This window comes from Oncorhynchus tshawytscha, linkage group LG04, assembly GCF_018296145.1.
Source record: "Oncorhynchus tshawytscha isolate Ot180627B linkage group LG04, Otsh_v2.0, whole genome shotgun sequence".
Lineage (NCBI taxonomy): Eukaryota > Metazoa > Chordata > Actinopteri > Salmoniformes > Salmonidae > Oncorhynchus > Oncorhynchus tshawytscha.
Window position 1 is genome coordinate 32,770,519 of NC_056432.1, and position 25,427 is coordinate 32,795,945.

General features: G+C 47.5%; 1 protein-coding gene across 1 annotated transcript in view; it reads right to left on the reverse strand.

Moving 5' to 3' along the window:
• setbp1 (SET binding protein 1) overlaps positions 1–25,427 on the reverse strand; it is a 37,956-nt gene that overhangs the window by 12,357 nt on the left and 172 nt on the right. Inside the window, 4 exon segments of the mRNA XM_042320167.1 lie at positions 922–1,126; positions 1,349–2,333; positions 3,236–3,773; positions 25,198–25,427. The exon segment at positions 25,198–25,427 is cut by the window's right edge and continues 172 nt beyond it. Of these exon segments, the coding sequence (XP_042176101.1) occupies positions 922–1,126; positions 1,349–2,333; positions 3,236–3,773; positions 25,198–25,427 (1,958 nt within the window).

The following is a 25,427-nucleotide window of genomic DNA, read 5'->3' on the forward strand; positions in this document are numbered from 1 at the left end:
TATTGTATACCGTGGTATTTGGAAATAGCCATGCAATGCCATCTTGATTTCCTCGTGTCGATATGAAAACACAGATACCGCTCAACCATACAGGATAATATAACACAGTCATATGAAATCCGTACTGGATAATACATCAAGTCTACCAAACATTGAGTTGCACGTGTCCCCCCTTTGCCCTCATAACATCCTCAATTCTTTGGTGCATGGAATCAAGGTGTCAAAGGAATCAAAGGTGTTGAAAGCGTTCCACAGGGATTCTGGCCCATGTTGACTCCAATGCTTCCCACAGTTGTGTCAAGTTGGCTGGATGTCCATTGGGTGGTGGACCATTCTTGATACGCACAGGAAACTATTGAGCGTGAAAAACCCAGCAGATTTGCAGTTCTTGACACAAACCGGTGCACCTGGCATCCACTACCATACCCAGTTTAAAGACGCTTAAATCTTTTGTTTTATCCATTCACCCTCTGAATCGTACATATACACAATCCATGTCTCAATTGTCTCAAGGCTTAAAACTCTTTCTTTAACCTGTCTCCTCCCCTTCATCTACACTGATTGAAGTGAAATGAACAAGTGACATCAACAAGGGATCATGGTTTTACCTGGATTCAACTGGTCAGTCTATGTGATGGAAAGAGTTCCTAATGTTTTGTTATAATATACAGTCCTGATGAGGCTTGTGGGCCTATTTAGAAATATATGAAGATGTGCTCATTTTAATGGCTGGAATGGAAAGATATCAACCACTTGGGGTTTCCATGTGTTTGATTCCGTTCAATCTGTTCTATTCCAGACATCACAATGAACCCTGCCTCTAAAACCTCAGTGACATAATACACAATAAGTCTAGTGGTAACTTCATTCTACTCATACACTACGTTTGAGGAGATTTTAATAGGAGGTTTGATATGATACCTCTTCTAGCTCAGACAGGAAGTGCAGGTGGTCGCGGCTCTGCAGGCACTTCCTCTTCCTGCGGTGTTTCTGCTTCTTCTCTTGCTGGGACAGGAAGTTGTCCACCACTGCCGCCTGCCGCACGCAGCGACCCCTACTGCCGCGACTGGAGGCCTCCAGAGCTGCAGCCTCCGCAGCCTCAAACCCAGACAGGTCAAATGAGTATCTGCAACACACAACACCATCCTGTCAACTGGATGTACAATGATGCTACTGTGGGTTCAACCAAACCCCTGGGCAACATCAACTAACTAACTGCCTACCTACCTAACACACTCACTTGCTACTAACTAATGAACATACAATGCATTCACTTACTGCTAACTAACAAACACCCTCACGCGCGCACTCAACTCACTCACGGACTCACTCCTAGAGAGATAGATACCTGCGTCGTGCGTTGGTTCCCTTCTCTGTTTGGTCAGAGGTGCTGTTGTTGTCTGTCCCTATGCCGCTGTCGCTGGGAATGGTCTCCTCGCTGTGTGATTCGCTGATGGGTGACAGCGTCACCTCCTTGACCGATGCTGCCCCCTCAGATAGGTGGGACGGGGAGTTGGCCAGGAGGAGTGGGGGAGACAGCTTCCAGCCGGCTCCCAGTAGCCCCCTGCCTAGGGGTTTAGAGGGCAGGGCACTGATGGGCTGCAGGCTGGGCATGGTGGAGTCAGAGTAGGGGCCGCGAGGGCCAGGGAGGCACAGAGAGGACAGGGTGTGACTGGGTCTGAGGAGGAGGGTAGTTGAGCTGGGAGGGAGGGTGGAAGGCACTAGGAGGCTGTTGTACAGGCTGGAAATGGGGACAGGCAAAGGAGGCTTGGCCCCGCCTCTGTGGGGAAGGTTTTGGGTGTCGGAGCGTGGCTTCCTCCCTCTCTTTTTCCCGATATAGATGGTTCCTCTCTTACTGACATTGATTTGCTTCCCCAGATGCGCCTCAATGGTAGAGGCCATGGCCGTCATGGTGGAAGAGACAGGAGCTGAGGCTGACTTCAGTGCCAGGCTGCCATGTTGGCCGGAGCCTGATAGGATCTCATTCAGGATACTCTGCACCTTCCCCAGCTTCAGCTTCTTCACCGACCTGACATGGCCACCCTCACTGCGCTGCAGTTTCAACCCATTAGCATTGGGGCTAATGGAACCCGATGTGATTTGGGCTAGCGTGGTTAGCGTGTGAGTCTTCCTCCTGCGGCTGAGCCCCGCTGGGTTCTCCCGGGCCAGAGGGCTCAGGGGGGAGGTGGAAGTGCCTTCATGGATGGTTTCCACAGTGAGCAGGGGTTGTTTTTTGGGACGACCTCGTTTGCGCTTGGCGGGGGTGTGGACAGTTAGACTATCTGTGTTGGTGTACAGCGGGCTGGAGGGGGTGATGGGGAAGGCAGAGGGGGCTCAGACATGGCTGACAGGGGGCTGCGGCCACTCTCCCTCTGGATCAGGCCAGGGGGGCTTCGGGACTTGAGGTAGGACCACCGGTCCTTGGTCTTGGGGGGTCTGGGGTAAGGGCTGAGTTTTGGGCTGGTGTTGGGGTTAGGGTTAAGGCCGGGGCTTAGGTTGGGCAGTGTAGGGTTAGGGTTGAGACTGGATCTTGGACTATGGATATGGTTAAGGTTAGGGCTTGGCAATCTGGGGCTAGGGTTAGGGTCAGGGTGTTTGTGGGGGTCTGTGGATGATCTAGGACGGCCAACTGGGTTTTTCCTCACCCAGCTCTGGATCATGGCTGATTCCATGTCGGCCCCACTCATCCCCCTCTCTCCTCTCTCCGCCTTCTCTCCTTTGTCTCCTCTCACTCCTTTCTCTCCCTTCTCTCCTCTCTCTCCTTTCTCTGCTCTGTCTGCTCTCTCCCCATTCTCTCCTCTGTCTCCGTCTGCCTCTGGCTGGCTACCCTCCTCACCCCGACCTGACCTAGACTCACTCTTGTATGATTCCATCTTGTGGCCTTTCATTTTGTAGGACACTTTGGGCTCCGGAGGCCCTGATTCATTCCTCTCTGTGATGTCAGTGCCCTGCAGCTGCTCCGATTGGTCCTCCTGGGTGAGTGACTCCTGGAGAGACCGCCTCCTCCTCCTCTTCCTCCCTTTTCCCTCCTCCATCAGCACAGGAGCACCAAGCGTTGGCATCTCCCTCTCCTCCTCCTCTCCTGTCCTTCCTATGCTCTCCCTCTCCTTCTCTTCTCTCTCCAGCTCAGGGGTCTCCTCCCTCCTGAACTTCTGCCTTTCATCTGGAACTATTGGACTCTCTGCATCTTTCTCTGCCCTCCTTCCCCATGGCAGCTCTGCATTGTGGGTATTACCCTGAGTCCTCTGGGGGTCCTTCCTGCCGTACTTCCTCTTGATGTTTCCAAACAGCTGCTCACTGACCTCCTGTAAGCCCCGCCCTCTGGAGAGAGAGGTCAGGTTTAGAATGCTAGCGTCCGTTACTACGGGCAACACGGGATCAGGGCTCAGGTGTCGATGGGGGGATGGGCTGTAAGAGCGAGGGGAGGGGCTTCCTGGTACTCTCTTCATTGGAGGTTTGAGGAAGGAAGGGGCCAGGTCAGAGAGAGGGCTCCTATTGGCTCCCGCTGGTTCTCTGCTAGGCTCCGCATGCACTGGATTGGCTGGAGGTGCGGAGGGAGGCGTGGCCCAGGATGGACTGTGTATATGTTGGTGTGTGAACTTTGGTGGCTGTGTGTGTTGCTGTTGGGGTTGGTATGTGAGTGTGTGGGGGGGCAGTGGTGTGGTGTGTAGGATAGAGGGCTTGGGCTGGTGTTTTGGGGGGGTGACATCCCCCAGTAGTTGCAGTAGCCCCCCCTCTCTAGGTTCTGCTGCTTTGAAGGGTCTCTCATAGGTCTGAAGAGAGAAACATGAAGAAGACAGAGATCAGGACTCAAACTATTGGAACACACAGTACAGCTGGTCTTTATGGAGCAACATGAACATTCAGTAGGGGACAACAGCTTATATCCAAGTCTTCTATGAACAGACTGTTGGTAGTTAAGGGATAATTCATCCAAAATCTGTATATGGGTAAAATTACACTTACCTGGAGTTAGCATCGTCAGACGTCAATCAGTGGTTCCAGGCAACTGGATGTTAGCAAAGCTGCACTGCAAGCCGACACTTCCTCAAAAACACTTCAAACTAAGTTTGGTATCGTCGATACTCGTGAAGAACCTGGCCATGTTTTCCTCACTGCGAGACTGTTGTTATTTTTCCAATAAAATTCTAATTGTCAAATGCTCTTCTACTTCCTATGTTTACCGGTCAGTTTTGTCGACATCTGGAAAGCGATCCACGTCAAAGTGCCTTCACCAGGTGGATGACGTCATCACTGGAAAACACATAGTGATGCTCTGTGCTGCGGCTACATGAGGAAATAGCTCCAGTTTTGAGCAACCAAATTCCAGCAATTATTTCAGCAGTATGCACGTAAAAAAAATCCCTGCTAACTCCACCAACTACCGAACTTAGTTTGAAGTGTTTGAGGAAGTTGCGGTTTGCAGTGCAGCTTTGCTAACATCGGTTCGCCTGGAACCACTGATGAAATCGGATGATGCTAATACGCTAACTCCAGGCTGTAGCCAGATGTAAATAATGGATTATTGTAGATTCTGTCACCATAGGCCTTCAGACACAACTGAAGGTAAGAGTAATTTGACCCAAATATATATTTTGGATGAACTATCCCTTTAAGAATTCAAAACAATATTGAACAAAAGCTGCTTACAGGGCAATTCAATTCCTGTGGTAAATATATTCAATGCTGAGAGAGAGAGAGAGAAAGAGAGAGAGAGAGAGAGATCATGATCTTCAATCAGTCAGCGAAGGATGTCTGGGTAACTGGATCCCTAACTTAGTTTAAACATGAATACAGTACACACAGTAGTCTAAACACTGTGGTGTGTACCACTAGACACACAGTAACAGAATCTAAAGGGGCTGACATGTGAAGCAACGAATGTGTGTGTGTGTGTGGTTTTGTCTGTAATTAGCAGGCTCAGCCTATGATGCAAAGACATGCCTGAAATGCTGAGCATGGAATAGCCATCATTTCTCAGAACAAGAATAGACTGACGAGTTCCAGAAGAAAGTTCTTTGTTTCTGGCCATTTTGAGCCTGTAATTGAACCCACAAATGCTGATGCTCCAGATACTCAACTAGTCTAAAGGTGGACAGTTATTGCTTTTTTATTGTTTAATTGCTTCTTTAATCAGAACAACAGTTTTCAGCTGTGCTAACATAATTGCAAAAGCATTTTCTAATGATCAATTAGCCTTTTAAAATGATAAACTTATATTATCTAACACAACGTGCCATTGGAACACAGGAGTGATGGTTGCTGATAATGGGCCTCTGTAGATATTCCATGAACAATCAGCTGTTTCCAGCTACAATAGTCATTTACAACATTAACAATGTCTACACTGTATTTATGATCAATTTGATGATGTTTAATCAAAAACAAGGACATTTCTAAGCGACCCCAAACTTTTGAACGGTAGTGTATAGCGACTATTTTTCATCAATGAATAAAAAGCATTATTTAGCAATGGTATTGTTTTCTCTCCCAGTCATTTGACCGGCAACATTTTTTGAATCGGCCAAAAGCTGTCAATTACCGGCTAACGGAAACCATCATGCACACACACACAGCAGTGCCAGAGAAACCAGAGCCTATGACAGCCATTTTACAGGATTCATCTCTGCTCAGTGGTTGCAGGGAACAAAGCAAAACAGCCAAACACAGAGTCACATCTCCTCTACCAATGCGCTTCTCTCTCTCGCTCTCTCTCTCTCACTCCAATCAGTAGTCAGTGAGTGAGACTCATTCTGCTTCTCTCCTCAGCAGGTTGTTTATCTGCAGAGCACAGGCTGCACACACACACACACACACACACACACACACACACACACACACACACACACACACACACACAGTTACATGCATAGGGACACACAGGGCTGTTTATCTGCAGAGTACAGGCCGTCACTCACAGGATGCTCTGAGATGAGTCTGGAGAGGGAACTGTGAGTGTGTGTGTGTGTGTGTGTGTGTGTGTAAGGTGATAGAATGACTGGCACCTGATACAGACATGCTAACTCAAATGACCCGGATATCTGAGAATGGACAGGCAGGAGCTTAGAATACCTTCTTTACTGATATCCTCTCTAGAGCAGGGTCACACAGCTCATCCCCCCTCCTCCCCCCCTGTAACTATTCTCCAGGTCGTTGCTGTAAATGACAATGTGTTCTCAGGTAACTTAACTGGTCAAATATGGGTAAAATAAAAATAAAATACAAATTATCAGTCGCACACAGTCCCAAATATAACTAAAAAAACATGTGCTTTTAATCTAACTTCAAAGAGAATTCCCCACCCTCTCACTCCCTCCCTCACTGTCCCTCTCTCCATGAGCTGTGCATTAGTCTCTCTAACCACAAACTCACCACAGAGATAATAAAGGAAGGATGCATGGCCACTTCCCCCAGTCTGTTTGAAACTGGATGGTTTCTTGGCAATTTTTGTTCTGCCCCCTCTTCTCTCTTGCTCTTCCTTCATCTAATCTCTCCATCCTCTCCCTCTGCCCCACCCCTCCTCCTTTTCTCCGTACTACCCACTATCTCTATTTCACCACTATCATGTCAGTCCCATAGTTCCTCCGGCTCAGTGGCGTGTGAGCACCGCTAGCTGACAGCAGGGGGTGTGAGTACAGCTAAATGACAGCAGGGGGTGTGAGTACCGCTAGCTGACAGCAGGAGGTGTGAGTACAGCTAAATGACAGCGGGGTGTGAGTACTGCTAGCTGACAGCAGGGGTGTGAGTACCGCTAGCTGACAGCAGGGGTGTGAGTACCGCTAGCTGACAGCAGGGGGTGTGAGTACCACTAGCTGACAGCAGGGGGTGTGAGTACCGCTAGCTGACAGCAGGGGGTGTGAGTACAGCTAGCTGACAGTAGGGGTGTGAGTACAGCTAAATGACAGCAGGGGGTGTGAGTACCGCTAAATGACAGCAGGGGGTGTGAGTACCGCTAAATGACAGCAGCAGGTGTGAGTACCGCTAGCTGACAGCAGCAGGTGTGAGTACCGCTAGCTGACAGCAGGGGGTGTGAGTACTGCTAGCTGACAGCAGGGGGTGTGAGTACCGCTAGCTGACAGCAGGGGGTGTGAGTACCGCTAGCTGACAGCAGGGGGTGTGAGTACAGCTAAATGACAGCAGAGGGTGTGAGTACCGCTAAATGACAGCAGTGGGTGTGAGTATCGCTAAATGACAGCAGGGGTGTGAGTACCGCTAAATGACAGCAGGTGGTGTGAGTACCGCTAAATGACAGCAGGGGGTGTGAGTACCGCTAGCTGACAGCAGGAGGTGTGAGTACCGCTAGCTGACAGCAGGAGGTGTAAGTACCGCTAGCTGACAGCAGGAGGTGTGAGTACTGCTAGCTGACAGCAGGAGGTGTGAGTACCGCTAAATGACAGCAGGGGGTGTGAGTACCGCTAGCTGACAGCAGCAGGTGTGAGTACCGCTAGCTGACAGCAGGGGGTGTGAGTAGCGCTAGCTGACAGCAGGAGGTGTGAGTACCGCTAAAGGACAGCAGGAGGTGTGAGTACCGCTAAATGACAGCAGGGGGTGTGAGTACCGCCAGCTGACAGCAGGGGGTGTGAGTACCGCTAAATGACAGCAGGGGTGTGAGTACCGCTAAATGACAGCAGGGGGTGTGAGTACCGCTAAATGACAGCAGGGGTGTGAGTACCACTAAATGACAGCAGGGGGTGTGAGTATCGCTAAATGACAGCAGGTGGTGTGAGTACCGCTAAATGACAGCAGGGGGTGTGAGTACCGCTAAATGACAGCAGGGGGTGTGAGTATCGCTAAATGACAGCAGGTGGTGTGAGTACCGCTAAATGACAGCAGGGGGTGTGAGTACCGCTAGCTGACAGCAGGAGGTGTGAGTACCGCTAGCTGACAGCAGGAGGTGTGAGTACTGCTAGCTGACAGCAGGAGGTGTGAGTACTGCTAGCTGACAGCAGGGGGTGTGAGTACTGCTAGCTGACAGCATGGGGTGTGAGTACTGCTAGCTGACAGCAGGGGGTGTGAGTACCGCTAGCTGACAGCAGGAGGTGTAAGTACCGCTAGCTGACAGCAGGAGGTGTGAGTACTGCTAGCTGACAGCAGGGGGTGTGAGTACTGCTAGCTGACAGCAGGGGGTGTAGGTACTGCTAGCTGACAGCAGGGGGTGTGAGTACTGCTAGCTGACAGCAGGAGGTGTGAGTACTGCTAGCCGACAACAGGGGGTGTGAGTACTGCTAGCCGACAGCAGGGGGTGTGAGTACTGCTAGCCGACAGCAGGGGGTGGCAGGCAGGGAGCTGCAATAGAGGGACTAACCCTGAGCCAGCAAAACACTGACATCTCACATCCACCCCTAGCCACCGACCCTAGCCCCTACCCAACTAGACATTTTACTAGCCCCTAACTTTGAATACCAAATCAGAGATACTACCATATTGCTACCATATACTAGTACCATATTAATACATTACCATTTTGCATACCCATCCAATTCCCCCAGATCTACAGAAGTGTCTATAGGGCAGGGTTATGACAGACAGTTCATGAGGAAGCCGGACAGTTGGCCAGTCAAGGTCAGGCACTCTTGATTGATCATAATGGAATTGATCCTGTCTGTAGACACTTACAAGGATGGACCACAATCCCAGAGCACATACGGTATGTTACTGCTTATTTCTGTTGTCAAAAGGCCTTCAGTCAGTCTACTCCTCATGAGTGTTGAGTCATATGAAGAGTCACACACACATGCGCGCGTGCGCAGACACAAACATTGAACTTGATGAGTCACAGTGACCTTTACCTCCACAGAGGAGTGAGTCACACGTTACCCATGACCCTCCGCTTTAACCCTGGGTGTTACATCATCAGTGGCAGGGCCTCTCTCTCTGTGTGTGTGTGTGTGTGTGTGTGTGTGTGTGTGTGTGTGTGTGTGTCTGACACTGTTACACAATCCCAAACCAACTCCTACCACCTAGGCAGTGTAGATCTGAAGGTACAGTAGGAGCCAGAGACAAGAGGCTAGGAGTGGATATAGGGCTTGGTATGTGACTAACTTAGAGACCACACAGTGTTGTTATCTAAACCAGGAAGTGACACCTCTGACCCGGAAGAGGAAGTAGTAGTTAGTGATTAGTGCTAATCCACAGGGTCTGAACTCTGACCTCTAAGGATAACACACATACAGAGAGAGAGAGAGAGAGAGAGAGAGAGAGAGAGAGAGAGAGAGAGAGAGAGAGAGAGAGAGAGAGAGAGACATAGATACACACACAGACATACAGTGCATTAGGAAAGTATTCAGACCCCATTGACTTTGTCCACATTTTGTTACGCTACAGCCTTATTCTAAAGAGAGATGGAGGTATGTGGGTGTATAAATAGTTTTTTTCTCCTCATCAATCTCAACACAATACCCTATACTGTCAAAGCAAAAACAGGTTTTCAGAAATGTTTGCAAATGTATTAAAAATAAAACTGAAATATTACATTTACGTAAGTATGTCACACCCTGACCATAGTTTGCTTTGTATGTTTCTATGTTTTGTCATGGTGTGATCTGAGTGGGCATTCTATGTTACATGTCTAGTTTGTCTATTTCTATGTTTGGCCTGATATGGTTCTCAATCAGAGGCAGGTGTTAGTCATTGTCTCTGATTGGGAACCATATTTAGGTAGCCTGTTTGGTGTTGGGTTTTGTGGGTGATTGTTCCTGTCTCTGTGTTTGCACCAGATAGGGCTGTTTAGAATAGGGCTATTCATGGGGCTATTCATGGGGCTATTCATGTATAGTTTCTTTATTAAAGATGTATACAAGTAACCACGCTGCATTTTGGTCCGCCTCTCCTTCAACTCAAGAAAACCGTTACAAAGTACTCACCTTTGGCAGCGATTACAGCCTTGCGTCTTCTTGGGTATGAAGCTACATGCTTGGCACACCAGTATTTGTGGAGTTTCAGCCCCTTCTTCTCTGCTGATTCTCTCAAGCTCTCAGGTTGAATGTGGCGTCACTGCACAGCTATTTTCAGGTCTCCAGAAATGTTCAATCGGGTTCAAGTCTGGTTCTCTGGCTGGGCCACTCAAGGATATTCAGAGACTTGCTCTGAAGCCACTCCTGCGTTGTCTTTGCTGCGTGCTTAGGGTTGTTGTCATGTTGGAAGGTGAACCTTCGCCCCAGTCTGAGGTCCTGAGCACTCTGGAGCAGATTTTCATCAAGGATCTCTCTGTGCTTTGCTGCGTTCAATCTTTCCCTCGATCTTGACTAGTCTCCCAGTCCCTGCCGCTGAAAAACATCCCCACAGCAAAATGCTGCCACCACCATGCTTTACCGTAGGGATGCTGCCACCACCATGCTTCACCGTAGGGATGGTGCCAGATGTCCTCCAGATGTGACGGTTCGCATTCAGGCCAAAGAGTTTAATCTTGGTTTCATAGAGAATCTGAATTCTCATGGTCTGAGAGTCCTTTAAAGGCCTTTTGGCAAACTCCAAGGGGCTGTCATGTGCCTTTTAAGAGGAGTGGCTTCCGTCTGGCCACTATACCATAAAGGCCTGATTGGTGGTGTGCTGCAGAGATGGGTGAACTTTCCAGAAGGACAACCATCTCCACAGAGGCACTCTGTCAGAGTGACCATCGGGTTCTTGTTCACCTCCCTGACCAAAGCCCTTCTCCCCAGACTCCTCCGTGTGGCCAGCTCTAGAATGATTTCTTTCATTTAATAATGATGGAAGCCACTGTGTTCTGGGGACTTTCAATACTGCAGAAATGTTTTGGTACCCTTCCCCAGATCTGTGCCTCGACACAATCCTGTCACGGAGCTCTACGGACAACTCCTTTTTTTGCTCTGGCATGCACTGTCAACTATGGTACATTATATAGACAGGTGTTTGCCTTTCCAAATCAATCAAAAACAAATGCACTGTATGTCTGGCGCAGAGAGACAAGAGGGAGCCACAAGAAAACAAGTTTTGGACATAACTTCAAAAGAAGTTGGAGAACAAGCTATGAAGGAAAAATACCGGAATTCTGGTGCAGGTACAGCCAACTAGCGCAAAAATAATATTGGCATAGTCAAAACGATACAATATATAGTAAAAAAATGATATCCCAATATGTAACTGCAGCGATTACATCTACCATCACTATAAAACAGTCAAATTAGTAGTTGCAGTTTAAAGGGTAAAAAACAACTGTGATGCACATGAATGTTATAAACGTGTTGTTCTATTTGTCGTTACCGCATCAATTCAGGCAATTTATGGCGATGTGGATTTGTTTTCCAAATCTCCCGGTTCTAAGACATACACACATGCACACACCCCCTCTGCCCTTTAACGACAACATAACAGACCTGCCAATCAGTGAGGTCAGTTTCATGTTCCCCCTGCTGATGGTTGCGTAGGTAAAGCTGATCCTAGATCAGTTCCTGTGGTCAACAACAAACACACACTGCAGACAGCAGCATAGGAAAGGTACCATACAACACAGTTAGGTGAAAGTGCTGAGATGAAAACAGATGTGAACTGGTACTCCTACACACTAAATATACTTAAAATTCAACAGTAGACCCTGCCCATACTCTCTCTCGGTTTCACAGTCCCTTCCTGGAAAAACTCAGACTCCAGCATGGAGGGAATCAGAAAACTTATTTCAGAACATTATTTCAGAACACTTACACTGCCCCACCCAAATCTGTCTCTGTCTCTCACCCACCACACACACACACACACACACACACACACACTGCCCTTCAAATTCTGTTTTTGCAGCCTTTTATTTGGCGGTGTGCCTGGTGGTTAGAGTGTTTCATTTTCCCTGTAAAGAACTGGGCAGCTGTCCAGAGACAGACAAAGAGAGAGAGAGAGAGAGAGAGAGAGAGAGAGGGGGAGAAGGAAGGAGAGAGAGAACGCGAGAGGAGGGGGAGGGGAAGGTTTTGATAAAAGAATGAGAGAGCAGGGGAAGGGAGGGAAAGGGGAACAGTTTAAAAAAAGAGAAAAGAGCCTAGACAGTCTTATCATCACTTCCCTCCAAAATGGACTGATTGATATTATCACATGAGCAGTGAACACTCTCTCTCCCTCTCTCCTTTGACATCACAATATTTGCCCTCGTGCCCCCCTCTCCTATCTCATCCCTCCGTTTCATTCTCTGTTCTGAAGAGGACCATTCTCCCCCTGTGGGAACCACGCTCTGAGACACACACACACACCCTCTCCTCCTGGTAGCTCCATTCAGAGTGGTGGTTCTCTGTGATCTCTGTGTCTGACAGCCACACACACACACACACACACACACACACACACACACACACACAGAGAGAGAGAGAGACAGCTCCTCAGCAAACAAACACCATGAATACTAACACGCCTTTGTGTCCGCTGCACTTAAAGCGGAGGAGAGGGAGGGGGAGGAGAGAAAGAGGGAAAAAAGCAGAGGGAGAAAAGAGGCGCTGTAATAGTGTTGATCTTGTGGCTACTCTCACAAACCCCCTCCTCCCCCCCCTCTCTCTCTCGTTTTCTCCTTCTTCCCACCAGTTCTCCAGGGAATAAAGACCTCCATTCATCCGCCGGAGGAAAGACACGGTGGAGGGAGGAGGGAGAGGAGGGCAGGCATTGGGAGGCTCAAGGTGGGACAGTCTGTGGAACTCTGTGTGTGTGTGTGTGTGTGTGTTCAATGACGATGTGAACAAGATATTTAAACCAGTTCAAACAGTGTCCAGTGAAATAAACCATCTCTGAAAAACGGCCTTCCCCTTCCCACCGTTGTCCATGACTTCTTTAAGGCAACCGTGGGTATAGCACTGTGTTTTAGAAAAGAAAACAAGCTTTACAAGGCTTTCCTGATACATCTAAAGAAGTCATACGTGGAAGGTGAGGGATGTGCACGGTCGTCAAATGAGCGTCTACTAGTATGAATGAATCTTTATCCTACAAAGATGACTCTGACAAAGTCTCATCAAAAGCCTGTGATTGGTTGAGACAAAGTGTGCAATGAAATCAGAATTGAGAGGGTCCCCTGCAGAAAGGTCGTCACATTTACATGCTATACAAAGCATACTTCTAATGCCTGTCGTTACCATTATTGACAGTGTATGGTGTGTGTGTGTGTGTGTGTGTGTGTGTGTGTGTGGTGTGTGTACGGCCACACACATGTCAGTAAGTGTGTGCATTTATACGTGTGTCTAATCCGTGTCATTAGCATTATGTTGTGTGTGTGTGTGTGTGTGTGTGTGTGTGTGTGCAATTACAGTGATAATCGCTGTAGCACTGTAATTGCCGTTCTAAAACGATGCTCTTATAGCCATTCACCACACACACACACACACACACACACACACACACGCTCTGCTTATATGAAAGCATGAGATCACATGTTAATAGCTATCCCAGGCTATTCACTAAAGAGGACCAGTGCTCCCAAAACGTATAAACAACACACAACATTCCCTCCAATGCATCCCCTGTACTCTGTGAACAGGACCTAATAGGCAAGCTCCAGTACAGCAAGAAGCAATGCCTAGCCACTAAGCTGCTTCAGGCCCTGAGGGATGAGGACTTCCTGTGTGGAATGATGGGTAATTTAGGACAGGAGGGTCAAACCAAAAGTGTTTCTATCACTGTGTGATTCCTCTACTCTCTGTCCCTAGGTGACCTGATAACTCTAGAAGAGGTAACACACACGTGCACACACACACACACAAACACATGTGCACATATACACACAGACACAAACACACGTGCACACAGACACAAACACACGTGCACACACACACACACACAAAGATGGAAAAAGGGCAGGGAGCAACACACAATGGTCTTAACCAATCACACAACTCCCTGCCCTCAAGCCCAAGCACACCAACAATAATGCCTTTGTGTCAGGCAGCACTCCACTTACTCTCTCTCTCTCTCTCTTTGGCACACACACACACACAATAACACACACACACACATTTACATACAGGCATCTTGCAGGGAAGGGAACACCATTTCTGAACACAGGACTGGTTTTCTGTGTGTGAGAGAGTTTGTGTGTGTGTGTATGTGTGTGTGTCAGTGAGCTTCCACCTGGGCACATGACTGCAGCTGCCACCTCTCCTCTCCCCCCTCTCTCTCTAAGAGGTACGTGAGAGGTCACACGCAGCAACATTCCACACAGTCTGAGAACGACAGAGCAGTGCAGAGAACAGGGAGAAGATGAAAAGCCACAGAGCACTACAGAAGACAGAAGTTATGGGTTATCATACTGTCATAGATCCACAAACACACACTGAGCTGTGTGTGTGTGTGTGTGTGTGTGAGAGTGTCTGGACCACTACAAAAGACCGTCATGACTATAGTCATAAAAATAGCTGTGCGTTTGTCCTAAGACAAACTAACTGACAGACTAACTGACAGACTAACTGACAAACTAACTGACAGACTAACTGACAGACTAACTGACAGACGAACTGACAGACTAACTGACAAACTAAGTGGCAGACTAACTGACAGACTAACTGACAGACTAACTGACAGACTAACTGACAGACTAACTGACAGACTAACTGGCAGACTACTGACAGACTAACTGACAAACTAACTGACAAACTAACTGACAGACTAACTGACAGACTAACTGACAGACTAACTGACAAACTAAGTGGCAGACTAACTGACAGACTAACTGACAAACTAACTGACAGACTAACTGACAAACTAACTGACAGACTAACTGACTGTCATGCATAGGTGTAATTGGTGGCAGGGAAGTCAGGCGCAGGAGAGTCAAATGGAGTGTAAAATGGAGTCTTTTAATAAAGTCCACGGAGTATGCTCCATAACACTAAATGTACGTAAACACACAAACATGGGTACGAGGACCCGACGTGCACCTATACAACAATCACACTACACTGACAATAAAACAATCTCTGACAAAGACATGAGGGGAAACAGAGGGTTAAATACACAACAGGTAATGAATGGGATTGAAAACAGGTGTGTGGGAAGACAAGACAAAACCAATGGAAAATGAAAAAAGGATCAATGATGGCTAGAAGACCGGTGACGTCGAACGCCGCGCACCGCCCGAACAAGGAGAGGCAACGACTTCGGCAGAAGTCGTGACACTGACAAACTAACTGACAAACTAACTGACAGACTAACTGACATAAATGAGTGATGGAAAGAAAGAGTGAGGGAAGAAAGTAGAGAGAGGAACAGACAGTAAATAAAAAAGAGAGATGGAATGACAGAGGGGGAGATGGAGGGGGGGAGAAAGGTAGCAGTATGGGGACAGGTTCAAGGGCTGATAGGGCAGCGATGAAAGGAGATCGTCCCACCACACACACACACACACACACACACACACACACACACACACTTGACAGGCGGGCTCTAGCGGACAGCTGATGGGGAGATCTCATTTCACTGACAAACACACTTACGCTTCAAGTGAGACACAGTGAAAGTCAATACTCTGCCCCTCCGCCTCCCCCTCCGCCCCTTTCCATGTCTTCCCTCGCCCTGCCTCCCACTCCGTCCCCCTCCCTGCCTCCCATGTCTCTACTCTCCTTCCCCACACCTCCCCTGCCACATACCTAACTGTCTCTGTGTTGTAGGTAGCCTTACCCATACCTAACTAACTGTCTCTGTGTTGTAGGTAGCCTTACCCATACCTAACTAACTGTCTCTGTGTTGTAGGTAGCCTTACCCATACCTAACTGTCTCTGTTGTAGGTAGCCTTACCCATACCTAACTAACTGTCTCTGTGTTGTAGGTAGCCTTACCCATACCTAACTGTCTTTGTGTTGTAGGTAGCCTTACCCATACCTAACTGTCTCTGTGTTGTAGGTAGCCTTACCCATACCTAACTGTCTCTGTGTTGTAGGTAGCCTTACCCATACCGAACTAACTGTCTTTGTGTTGTAGGTAGCCTTACCCATACCTAACTGTGTCTGTGTTGTAGGTAGCCTTACCCATACCTAACTGTCTCTGTGTTGTATGTAGCCTTACCCATACCGAACTAACTGTCTTTGTGTTGTAGGTAGCCTTACCCATACCTAACTGTCTCTGTGTTGTATGTAGCCTTACCCATACCGAACTAACTGTCTTTGTGTTGTAGGTAGCCTTACCCATACCTAACTGTGTCTGATGTGTAGGTAGCCTTACCCATACCTAACTGTCTCTGTGTTGTAGGTAGCCTTACCCATACCTAACTGTGTCTCTGTGTTGTAGGTAGCCTTACCCATACCTAACTGTCTCTGTGTTGTAGGTGTCAGAACAATTCTACTGTACCAACTACTGTTGGGCTGTGGTTTCCATGGTGAAGCTGCATCAGCCTCTGAAAGGTCAGAGGTGAGGGGTCACCATACAGCAGAGACAATGTGTTAGGAGGCTAGAGTTTCACATTCTGTCCCCAGCATATACACACACACACACACACACACACACACACACACACACACACACTGTGAATAGCACTTGGATAGCACAGTGGGAATGTGTGAGGTGGGATAGTGCTACCACAGCAGGGCCGGCGTGTTGCTGTGGTCGTAGAGGCACCCGGAGCTCCCATAGCCCAGCCGGAATGTTACAACACTCCTGTCATCTGAGGATCTCGTGTCTGCTTAGTCCCTCTGACTGACACACACACACACAAGCACACATGCACATACAATCAACCCCTCAGGGCAAGACAGCGGAGCGAGTGGAGGCCAGGCCAGACTACAGTTGTCTCAACCATGACCCCCTCACATAAAGACACACTATTGGTCCAGTCAATATTCCCTAGCCTGCTCTTCTCCCCACGAGCCCAGAAGGTCAAACAGGGCCAGAGTTAACCTTGTCTATTTGTCTCTGTGCAGCCAGCCTACCAGTTTGTGTGTGTACCTCTCTATCTCTCTCACTGGGGGTGACCTTGCAGAGTCATGCTTTCATTTGAGGTGTTCACATTGCAGCACAAGCAGATAGGATTAGGAAGCAGCAGAGCTTGAGTGGAACTGTGTGTGTGTGTTTGTCATACATGCCCTCAAGTTTATTTGTGTGTGTGTGTGTGTGTGTGTGTGTGTGTACACAGTCTGTTTTGACCATTTTGCACGGTCATACATGCCCTCAGGTTTATTTGTGTGTGTGTGTGTGTGTGTGTGTGGCAGTGGGGGGCAGAGCATGTGAGCGGAGTTGAGCGGTAGGAAGTCCCGCTCATTGCTCATGGAGCGGTGCTTTCTGGCGCTCCACGTCCTTCCCAACCGCTCCGCTAAAAACCGCATCGCGCTCACAGGGAGAAACTCATGAGCTCCATTCATTAAAATCACCATTTAACCAACACCATCTATTTTTGTGACTACCTGGACCTACCATTTGGTTTTGAAGTAGCCTATGGAAACCAAACCATATGATTTAAATGAAAAGTATTTGAATAAATCTGAAAAGGGGGCGGCAGGGTAGCCTAATGGTTAGAGTGTTGGACTAGTAACCAAAAGGTTCAAATCCCCGAGCTGACAAGGTACAAATCTGTCTGGTTAAATAAAGGATAAATAAAAATGAAAAAATGTAAATGTAAGAAACACTCATCATTTGAAATAGGCTACATGTCATATTAAACAGCATATAAACACTCTAAATAGGTCAGAGCCAGACAGGTAGGAATGGAAATGTATTATTTGGGATATATCATCTCAAAGCTATAGCCTACAAAGAATTACATTGTGAAGCATTTGCGAGTGCAACACTAGGTTGGTAGGGACATAAATCGCTCAGCATTTAAACAACATTTTGTTGTATTAAATCATTCTAATCCATATATTGCGCATATAGGCTGTGACTTACTTAGAATTAAATACAGATTAAACAGGAAATTCCTTATTAGGCTCAGTCTACAGTGACTTTGAATTCACTTTTAGACTTTTAGAAACTAGAGTTTGTCAAGAGTCTGTGGCTTCAGGGTCATGCGATGGTGACTGGAGAGCAGACCAGCAGTGGAGAATATCCTCTCCTCACTTGAAGAGCCACTGGGGATGCTAAACACACTTCGGGTCATTCTTGCCAGGCTGGGCAGCGATGCAGCGTTGTTTTTTCTATTAGGTAGAGGCCTAAAGGGTTTTAGGCAAAATAACCAGATCAAAACGGAAAGCTCCGGGAAGTATTCAGACCCTTCACTTTTTGACACATTTTGTTATGTTACAACATTATTCTAAAATGGATGCAATTGTTTTTTTCCCTCATCAATCTACACACAATACCCCATAATGACAAAGCAAAAACTGGTTATTGGGTATGACGCTACAAGCTTGGCACACCTGTATTTGGGGAGTTTCTCCCATTCTTCTCTGCAGATACTCCAAAGCTCTGTTAGGTTGAATGGGGAACGTCACTGCACAGCTATTTTCAGATCTCTCCAGAGATGTTTGATCGGCTTCAAGTCCAGGCTCTGGGCCCCTGAAGGACATTCAGACACTTGTCCCGAAGCAACTCCTGTGATGTCTTGGCTGTGTTGGAAGGTGAACCTTCACCCCAGTTTGAGGTCCTGAGCACGTTTTCATCAAGGATCTCTCTGTACTTTGCTTCGTTCATCTTTCCCTCAATCCTGACTAGTCTCCCAGTCCCTGCCGCTGAAAAACATCCCCACAGCATGATGCTGCCCCCACCATGCTTCACAGTAGGGATGGTGCCAGGATTCCTCCAGCCATGACGCTTGGTATTCAGGCCAAATAGTTCAATCTTGGTTTCATCAGAACAGAGAATCTTGTTTGTCATGATCTGAGAGTCCTTTATATGCCTTTTTAGCACACTCCAAGCGGGCTGTCATGTGCCTTTTAAGAGGAGTGGCTTCCGTCTGGCCACTCTACCATAAAGGCCTGATTGGTGGAGTGCTGCAGAGATGGTTGTCCTTATGGAAGGTTCTCCCATCTCCACAGAGGAACTTTGGAGCTCTGTCAGAGTGACCATCGGGTTCTTGGTCACCTCCCTGACCAAGGCCCTTCTCTCCCGATTGCTCAGTTTGGCCAGATGGCCAGCTCTAGAAAGAGTCTTGGTGGTTCCAAACTTCTTCCATTTAATAATGATGGAGGCCACTGTGTTCTTGGGGACCTTCAATGCTGCAGAAATGTTTTGATACAGTTCCCCAGATCTGTGCCTCGACACAATCCTGTCTCGGAGCTCTACGGACAATTCCTTTGACCTCAAGGCTTGGTTTTTCCTCTGACAGGCACAGTCAACTGTGGGACCTTATATAGACAGGTGTGTGCCTTTCCAAATCATGTCCAATCAATTGAATTTACCACAGTTGGACTCCAATCAAGTTGTAGAAACATCTCAAGTATGATCAATGGAAACAGGATGCACCTGAGCTCAACTTCGAGTCTCATAGCAAAGAGTCTGAATACTGAATATCAGTTATTTCTGTTTTTTGTTTTTTTTACTGTTTTCCCTTTGTCATTATGGGGTATTGTGTGTAGATTGATGAGGGAAAAATGATACAATTATTTCATACATTTTAGAATAAGGTTGTAACGTACAAAATGTGGAAAAAGTCAAGGAGTCTGAATACTTTCCGAATGCACTGTATGCCAGGCCTATTGAGCCAAAATCAATGATGGCCTGTTGTATAGATAATAGAACAAAAATGAACAAAACTTCTAAGAGATCTGATTTTTAATTTATAAATACTTTGCTACAATGACACACTAACGCTACCCCCCTTGCTCCTTTCTGTTAGCATGTGCACGTAGTACACCATCAGTTAGTACATTCAGGATACAGGTCTTTTCAGATTCCACAATGATTCTTTAGTTGTGGACACTACATCACCTCGCTCCCTCTCTTGCTCTTTGTCCTCCTCATCTTTGTTTGTCCCCTTGATTTTGTACCTTTTCTTTATGAAAATATTGAGTGAACTCCATGACAGTAGCTAAAGAAAGGGCCTATAGCAGCACACAAGTGGACTAGAAATGCATGCTGGGCCAGGAATGCCCTGAGCTCGATTGAGCGCTACTGTAGCGAAATAGGAGCGGGCTAGGAGGCCGACGCTCCAGCCTTTGGGAATCTCGCTCCGTGCTCCAGTCAAATTGGGCACGCTCCACTCCCTGCTCCTGCTCCGCTCCACTCACATACTCAGGTGGGGGGTGGGGTAGACACAGATGGACAGCTGGTGTTTCTGTGATGGTAAATCACTCAGAGACACCCCTGCCCAAGCGCACACACACACCACTCTGGCCCCACCCCCTCCACTCTGGCACCACCCCCTCCACTCTGGCACCACCCCCTCCACTCTGGCACCACCCCCTCCACTCTGGCACCACCCCCTCCACTCCACTACAGTCTGGAGCGCTTTTTACATTTTTTATTGAACCTTTATTTAACTAGGCAAGTAAGTTAAGAACAAATTCTTATTTACAATGACGGCCTACTAAAAGGTCTCCTGCGGGGACGGGGGCTGGGATATTTACATTTATTTTACAAAGATAGGACGCATCACGAGAAGAGAGACTCCACAACAATATATAAAAGAGAGACCTAAGACAACAGCATAGCATGGTATCTACATGACAATAACAGGGTAGCAACACAACATGGTACTAACATTACTGGGCACAGACAACAGCACAAAAGGCAAGAAGGTAGAGACAACAACACATCACGCGACGCAGCCACAACTGTCAGTAACAGAGCACTTGAAGAGACTGGCACCTGGTCGGTGAAACAGAAAGGTTTGACCGTTGGCAGGGATGTTTTCTGAAAGACAAGCCGGAAAACACACAGCCCACAGCTCATTTACATTTCTTAAGTAACACACACAGAGATGTGCTTTTATTAACTCATCAAGTCCCTCAGGTCACCAACCGCCACCCACGCCTGGGATCAATTCACACATCAAAAAGGCACGCCACACACCCAAACACACATTACAGACACACAACGCTCAGGGGACCACCAAGCATAGAAGCTGCCGAGACGAGATAAGTGTGTGTGTCCAAATCCAGGACACACTAAGGCACTCAAAATAGACACACACACACTGGACTGCTTTGGCAGCTCCTTATCTCCCTCCACAGATAGTGACATGGATTAACAGCTAAATCTGGCACACATGCTCTGACCACAATCACGGCCCTGTGTGTGTGTGTGTGTGTGTGTGTGTGTGTTTTGGACTGCTTACTAAATCTGTCAGGGAGAGTGATGTAGGGGTTGACCCAAGGTTCATTATACCAGAAAACACACATTCATCTTCCACTACTAACACACGGGCCACACGCATTTACTGGTCTGCAGTGACAAAACATACACCCTTACACACATCATTTATACACACGTCAATCATACTCACACATCACTCACTGTGCACTGTGATGACACTACAGAGATGGCACTAAACACTGTGATGACACTACAGAGATGGCACTAAACACTGTGATGACACTACAGAGATGGCACTAAACCCTGTGATGACACTACAGAGATGGCACTAAACCCTGTGATGACACTACAGAGATGGCACTAAACACTGTGATGACACTACAGAGATGGCACTAAACACTGTGATGACACTACAGAGATGGCACTAAACCCTGTGATGACACTACAGAGATGGCACTAAACACTGTGATGACACTACAGAGATGGCACTAAACACTGTGATGACACTACAGAGATGGCACTAAACACTGTGATGACACTACAGAGATGGCACTAAACACTGTGATGACACTACAGAGATGGCACTAAACCCTGTGATGACTGTGATGACACTACAGAGATGGCACTAAACCCTGTGATGACACTACAGAGATGGCACTAAACCCTGTGATGACACTACAGAGATGGCACTAAACCCTGTGATGACACTACAGAGATGGCACTAACACTGTGATGACACTACAGAGATGGCACTAACACTGTGATGACATTACAGAGATGGCACTAAACACTGTGATGACACTACAGAGATGGCACTAAACACTGTGATGACACTACAGAGATGGCACTAAACACTGTGATGACACTACAGAGATGGCACTAAACACTGTGATGACACTACAGAGATGGCACTAAACCCTGTGATGACACTACAGAGATGGCACTAAACACTGTGATGACACTACAGAGATGGCACTAAACACTGTGATGACACTACAGAGATGGCACTAAACCCTGTGATGACACTACAGAGATGGCACTAAACCCTGTGATGACACTACAGAGATGGCACTAAACCCTGTGATGACACTACAGAGATGGCACTAAACACTGTGATGACACTACAGAGATGGCACTAAACACTGTGATGACACTACAGAGATGGCACTAAACACTGTGATGACACTACAGAGATGGCACTAAACCCTGTGATGACACTACAGAGATGGCACTAAACCCTGTGATGACACTACAGAGATGGCACTAAACACTGTGATGACACTACAGAGATGGCACTAAACACTGTGATGACACTACAGAGATGGCACTAACACTGTGATGACACTACAGAGATGGCACTAAACCCTGTGATGACACTACAGAGATGGCACTAAACACTGTGATGACACTACAGAGATGGCACTAAACCCTGTGATGACACTACAGAGATGGCACTAAACCCTGTGATGACACTACAGAGATGGCACTAAACACTGTGATGACACTACAGAGATGGCACTAAACCCTGTGATGACACTACAGAGATGGCACTAAACACTGTGATGACACTACAGAGATGGCACTAAACCCTGTGATGACACTACAGAGATGGCACTAAACCCTGTGATGACACTACAGAGATGGCACTAAACACTGTGATGACACTACAGAGAATCTGATGCTTTCTAGAATAATTCACAATTTTCCAACATCTCTGTCCGTCTCCGTTTCTCCCTCTGTCTGGCCTCTCTCCACTCTCTTCAAGAGTCAAAACCCTCTCCTAATGACCAGCTATTGTATCCCTGTCCCCTTTCCCCTCCCCCTCAAACACACCCCCGCTCTGAGGGGGTCCCTTAACCAAGCTCTCCATATGCCTGTCTCCCCCCTCTTCCCCCTCGCCCTATCACTCACACTCTGGCCTCTTCTCTTCTCTCTTCCACCATCTGCCACTCCACAACAGAGGGATGAAAGAGAAAGACAGACAGAGAGAGAGAGAGAGAGAAAGAAAGAAAGCAGAGAGAGAGGTAAAGAAATAAAGAAAGAGAGAGGTGGTTGGAGACAGATATAGAGGCAACGACTGAGGCAGAAATAGATACTGAGAGAGGGATAGAAAAAGAGAGAGAGGGCCGCCCCTGACACGATACCTTGGAGGAGAGAGGCTGTCCATCTGCTCTCTGTCAGACCCCCCTCACTTCTCTCTCTCTTTCACTACACACATATTGGACCCTTTCTGTTTAAACCATTCCTCTCCAGTTGATCAGTCTGTATTACAGTGATAGCTAAAGCTGGATGGAGGGATGGGGAGAGAGGAGGAGTAGAGAGAGCGGGAGGGAGGAATAGTGGGATAGAGGGAAGAAGGGGAGAGAGAGGGAGAGAGAGAGAAAGGGTGGAGATGACAACAACCCACGCAACCCGCTCAGTGAGCATGCCCACTACTGTCGCTGTCACCACGGCAACAACTGCCAACCATAGCAGGGAGAAAGACAGGCTGAGAGGGAGATCGCTCTGGGGGTCAAAGTGCATGTTTGCTCTGAACACACACATACACACACACACACACACAGTAGGTCAAACACTCACTGCAAACACTACAGTCCCCTAAGGACCTAAACACACAACACACAGCACTACAGTGACACCAAACTGAAACGGTGGCTGTGTGTGAGACGAGGAGAGGTTAGAGAGACACAGAAGCCACGTGCTGATTTCATTAGAGGAGAGACGGAAGAGGAGGAGAGAAAAGAGGAGAGGAGAAGAGGAGAGGGGAAGAGAGGAGAAAAGAGGAGAGGAGAGAGGTCTGTGACCACAAATGGAGAGAGCAGAGGCCAGCTGTCATTTGCTGATGTCAGCTCTATTCTCAGCGTGTATGTGTGTGTGTGTGTGTGTGTGTGTGTGTGTGTGTGTGTGTGTGTGTGTGTGTGTGTGTGTGTGAGACTGGTTTAAATTACCCTATGAACTTTGACCCTGTGTAACCAAGGAAGCGAAGGAGCTACTGAGAGATAGGAGAGAGAGAGCGAAAGAGAGAGAGAACGAGAGAGAGAGAGAAAGAGAGCGAGAGAGAAAGAGCGAGAGAGAGGGAGAGAGAGCGAGAGAGAGGGAGAGAGAGAGCGAGAGAGAGGGAGAGAGAGAGCGAGAGAGAGGGAGAGAGAGAGCGAGAGAGAGGGAGAAAGAGAGCGAGAGAGAGGGAGAATGGGAAAGACATACCCATTACCTAAGATCCATTCCCTTCTGTACTAGTACACACACACATACACACACACACAATATTGCTCATAATGAGATGCTTGGGTACAAGATGGCTGCTTTTCAGGGAAAAGAGCTGAGTCTGCGAGGTGCTGGGTGTATGAAAGGAACACACACACACAGCGAGATGCAGTGTACGAGAAGAGCTGAGCACACAGCAAGAGATGTCAATGCAGGTTAATGACTCTAGAGGAGACGACCTCACACACACACACACACACACACACACACAATGTATTTATACACGCCGCCAGAAAACCGATGAAGTGGCGTTGTAGAGAGGTAGAGGTGCGGTGTCTCGTTTAAACTGCATTACTGGCCTTTCTATCAATGGCTAAAAGTCTTCAAGCTTTCTGCTTATGGAATCTTGTTAAAACATGGACAATCAAACCAGAAAATATCTTTCTATATACATCCACAATATATCTATACAATCCATATATCCACTTACAATCCCCTTCTCAGCTGCTATAGCCAACAGCAGACAAGAACCAAATTCGTCACGCGAACATAAGAAAACCCTCTTCAGCAGCAATGAGCAACTGACAACCCAACAGTCAATCCAACACAGCTAACGTTTAAAACAACATTTATAACTATTCAATGTCTTATTTTAAAGTATGTTGAACTATTTAACAACATGAAAAATCTGATCTTTCTATCTCTCTGGGAAGCAACCAATCAATCAATCCCTTCTAGACTGCTGACGAACATTTCAAAGTGCTTCAGCATCATTTAAGGCTACATTAGCAACAGGCTACATTAGCAACAGGCTAAATTAGCAACAGGCTACATTAGCAACAGGCTACATTAGCAACAGTGTGTTCAGACCAGTAACGTTTCTAAACGTATCCTTACCCTCTTCCTGGGGGGTCCCTTGTCCTGTGCTGCGCGGCCCCCCAGTCGGCCCCCTCGGCCCTCCCCTGAGGGGGGTCTGATGGTCATCCGGATCTCCGGGGGACAGATGTAGTTCTCCAGACTCTTGGGAGGCTTCTTGATGCGTTTGGTGGTCTGGATCTTCAGCTTCAGACTCCCCTCCTGGAAGCTGGCTTCTTTAATGGAGAACTCCTGTTCCTCTAGCCCCTCCC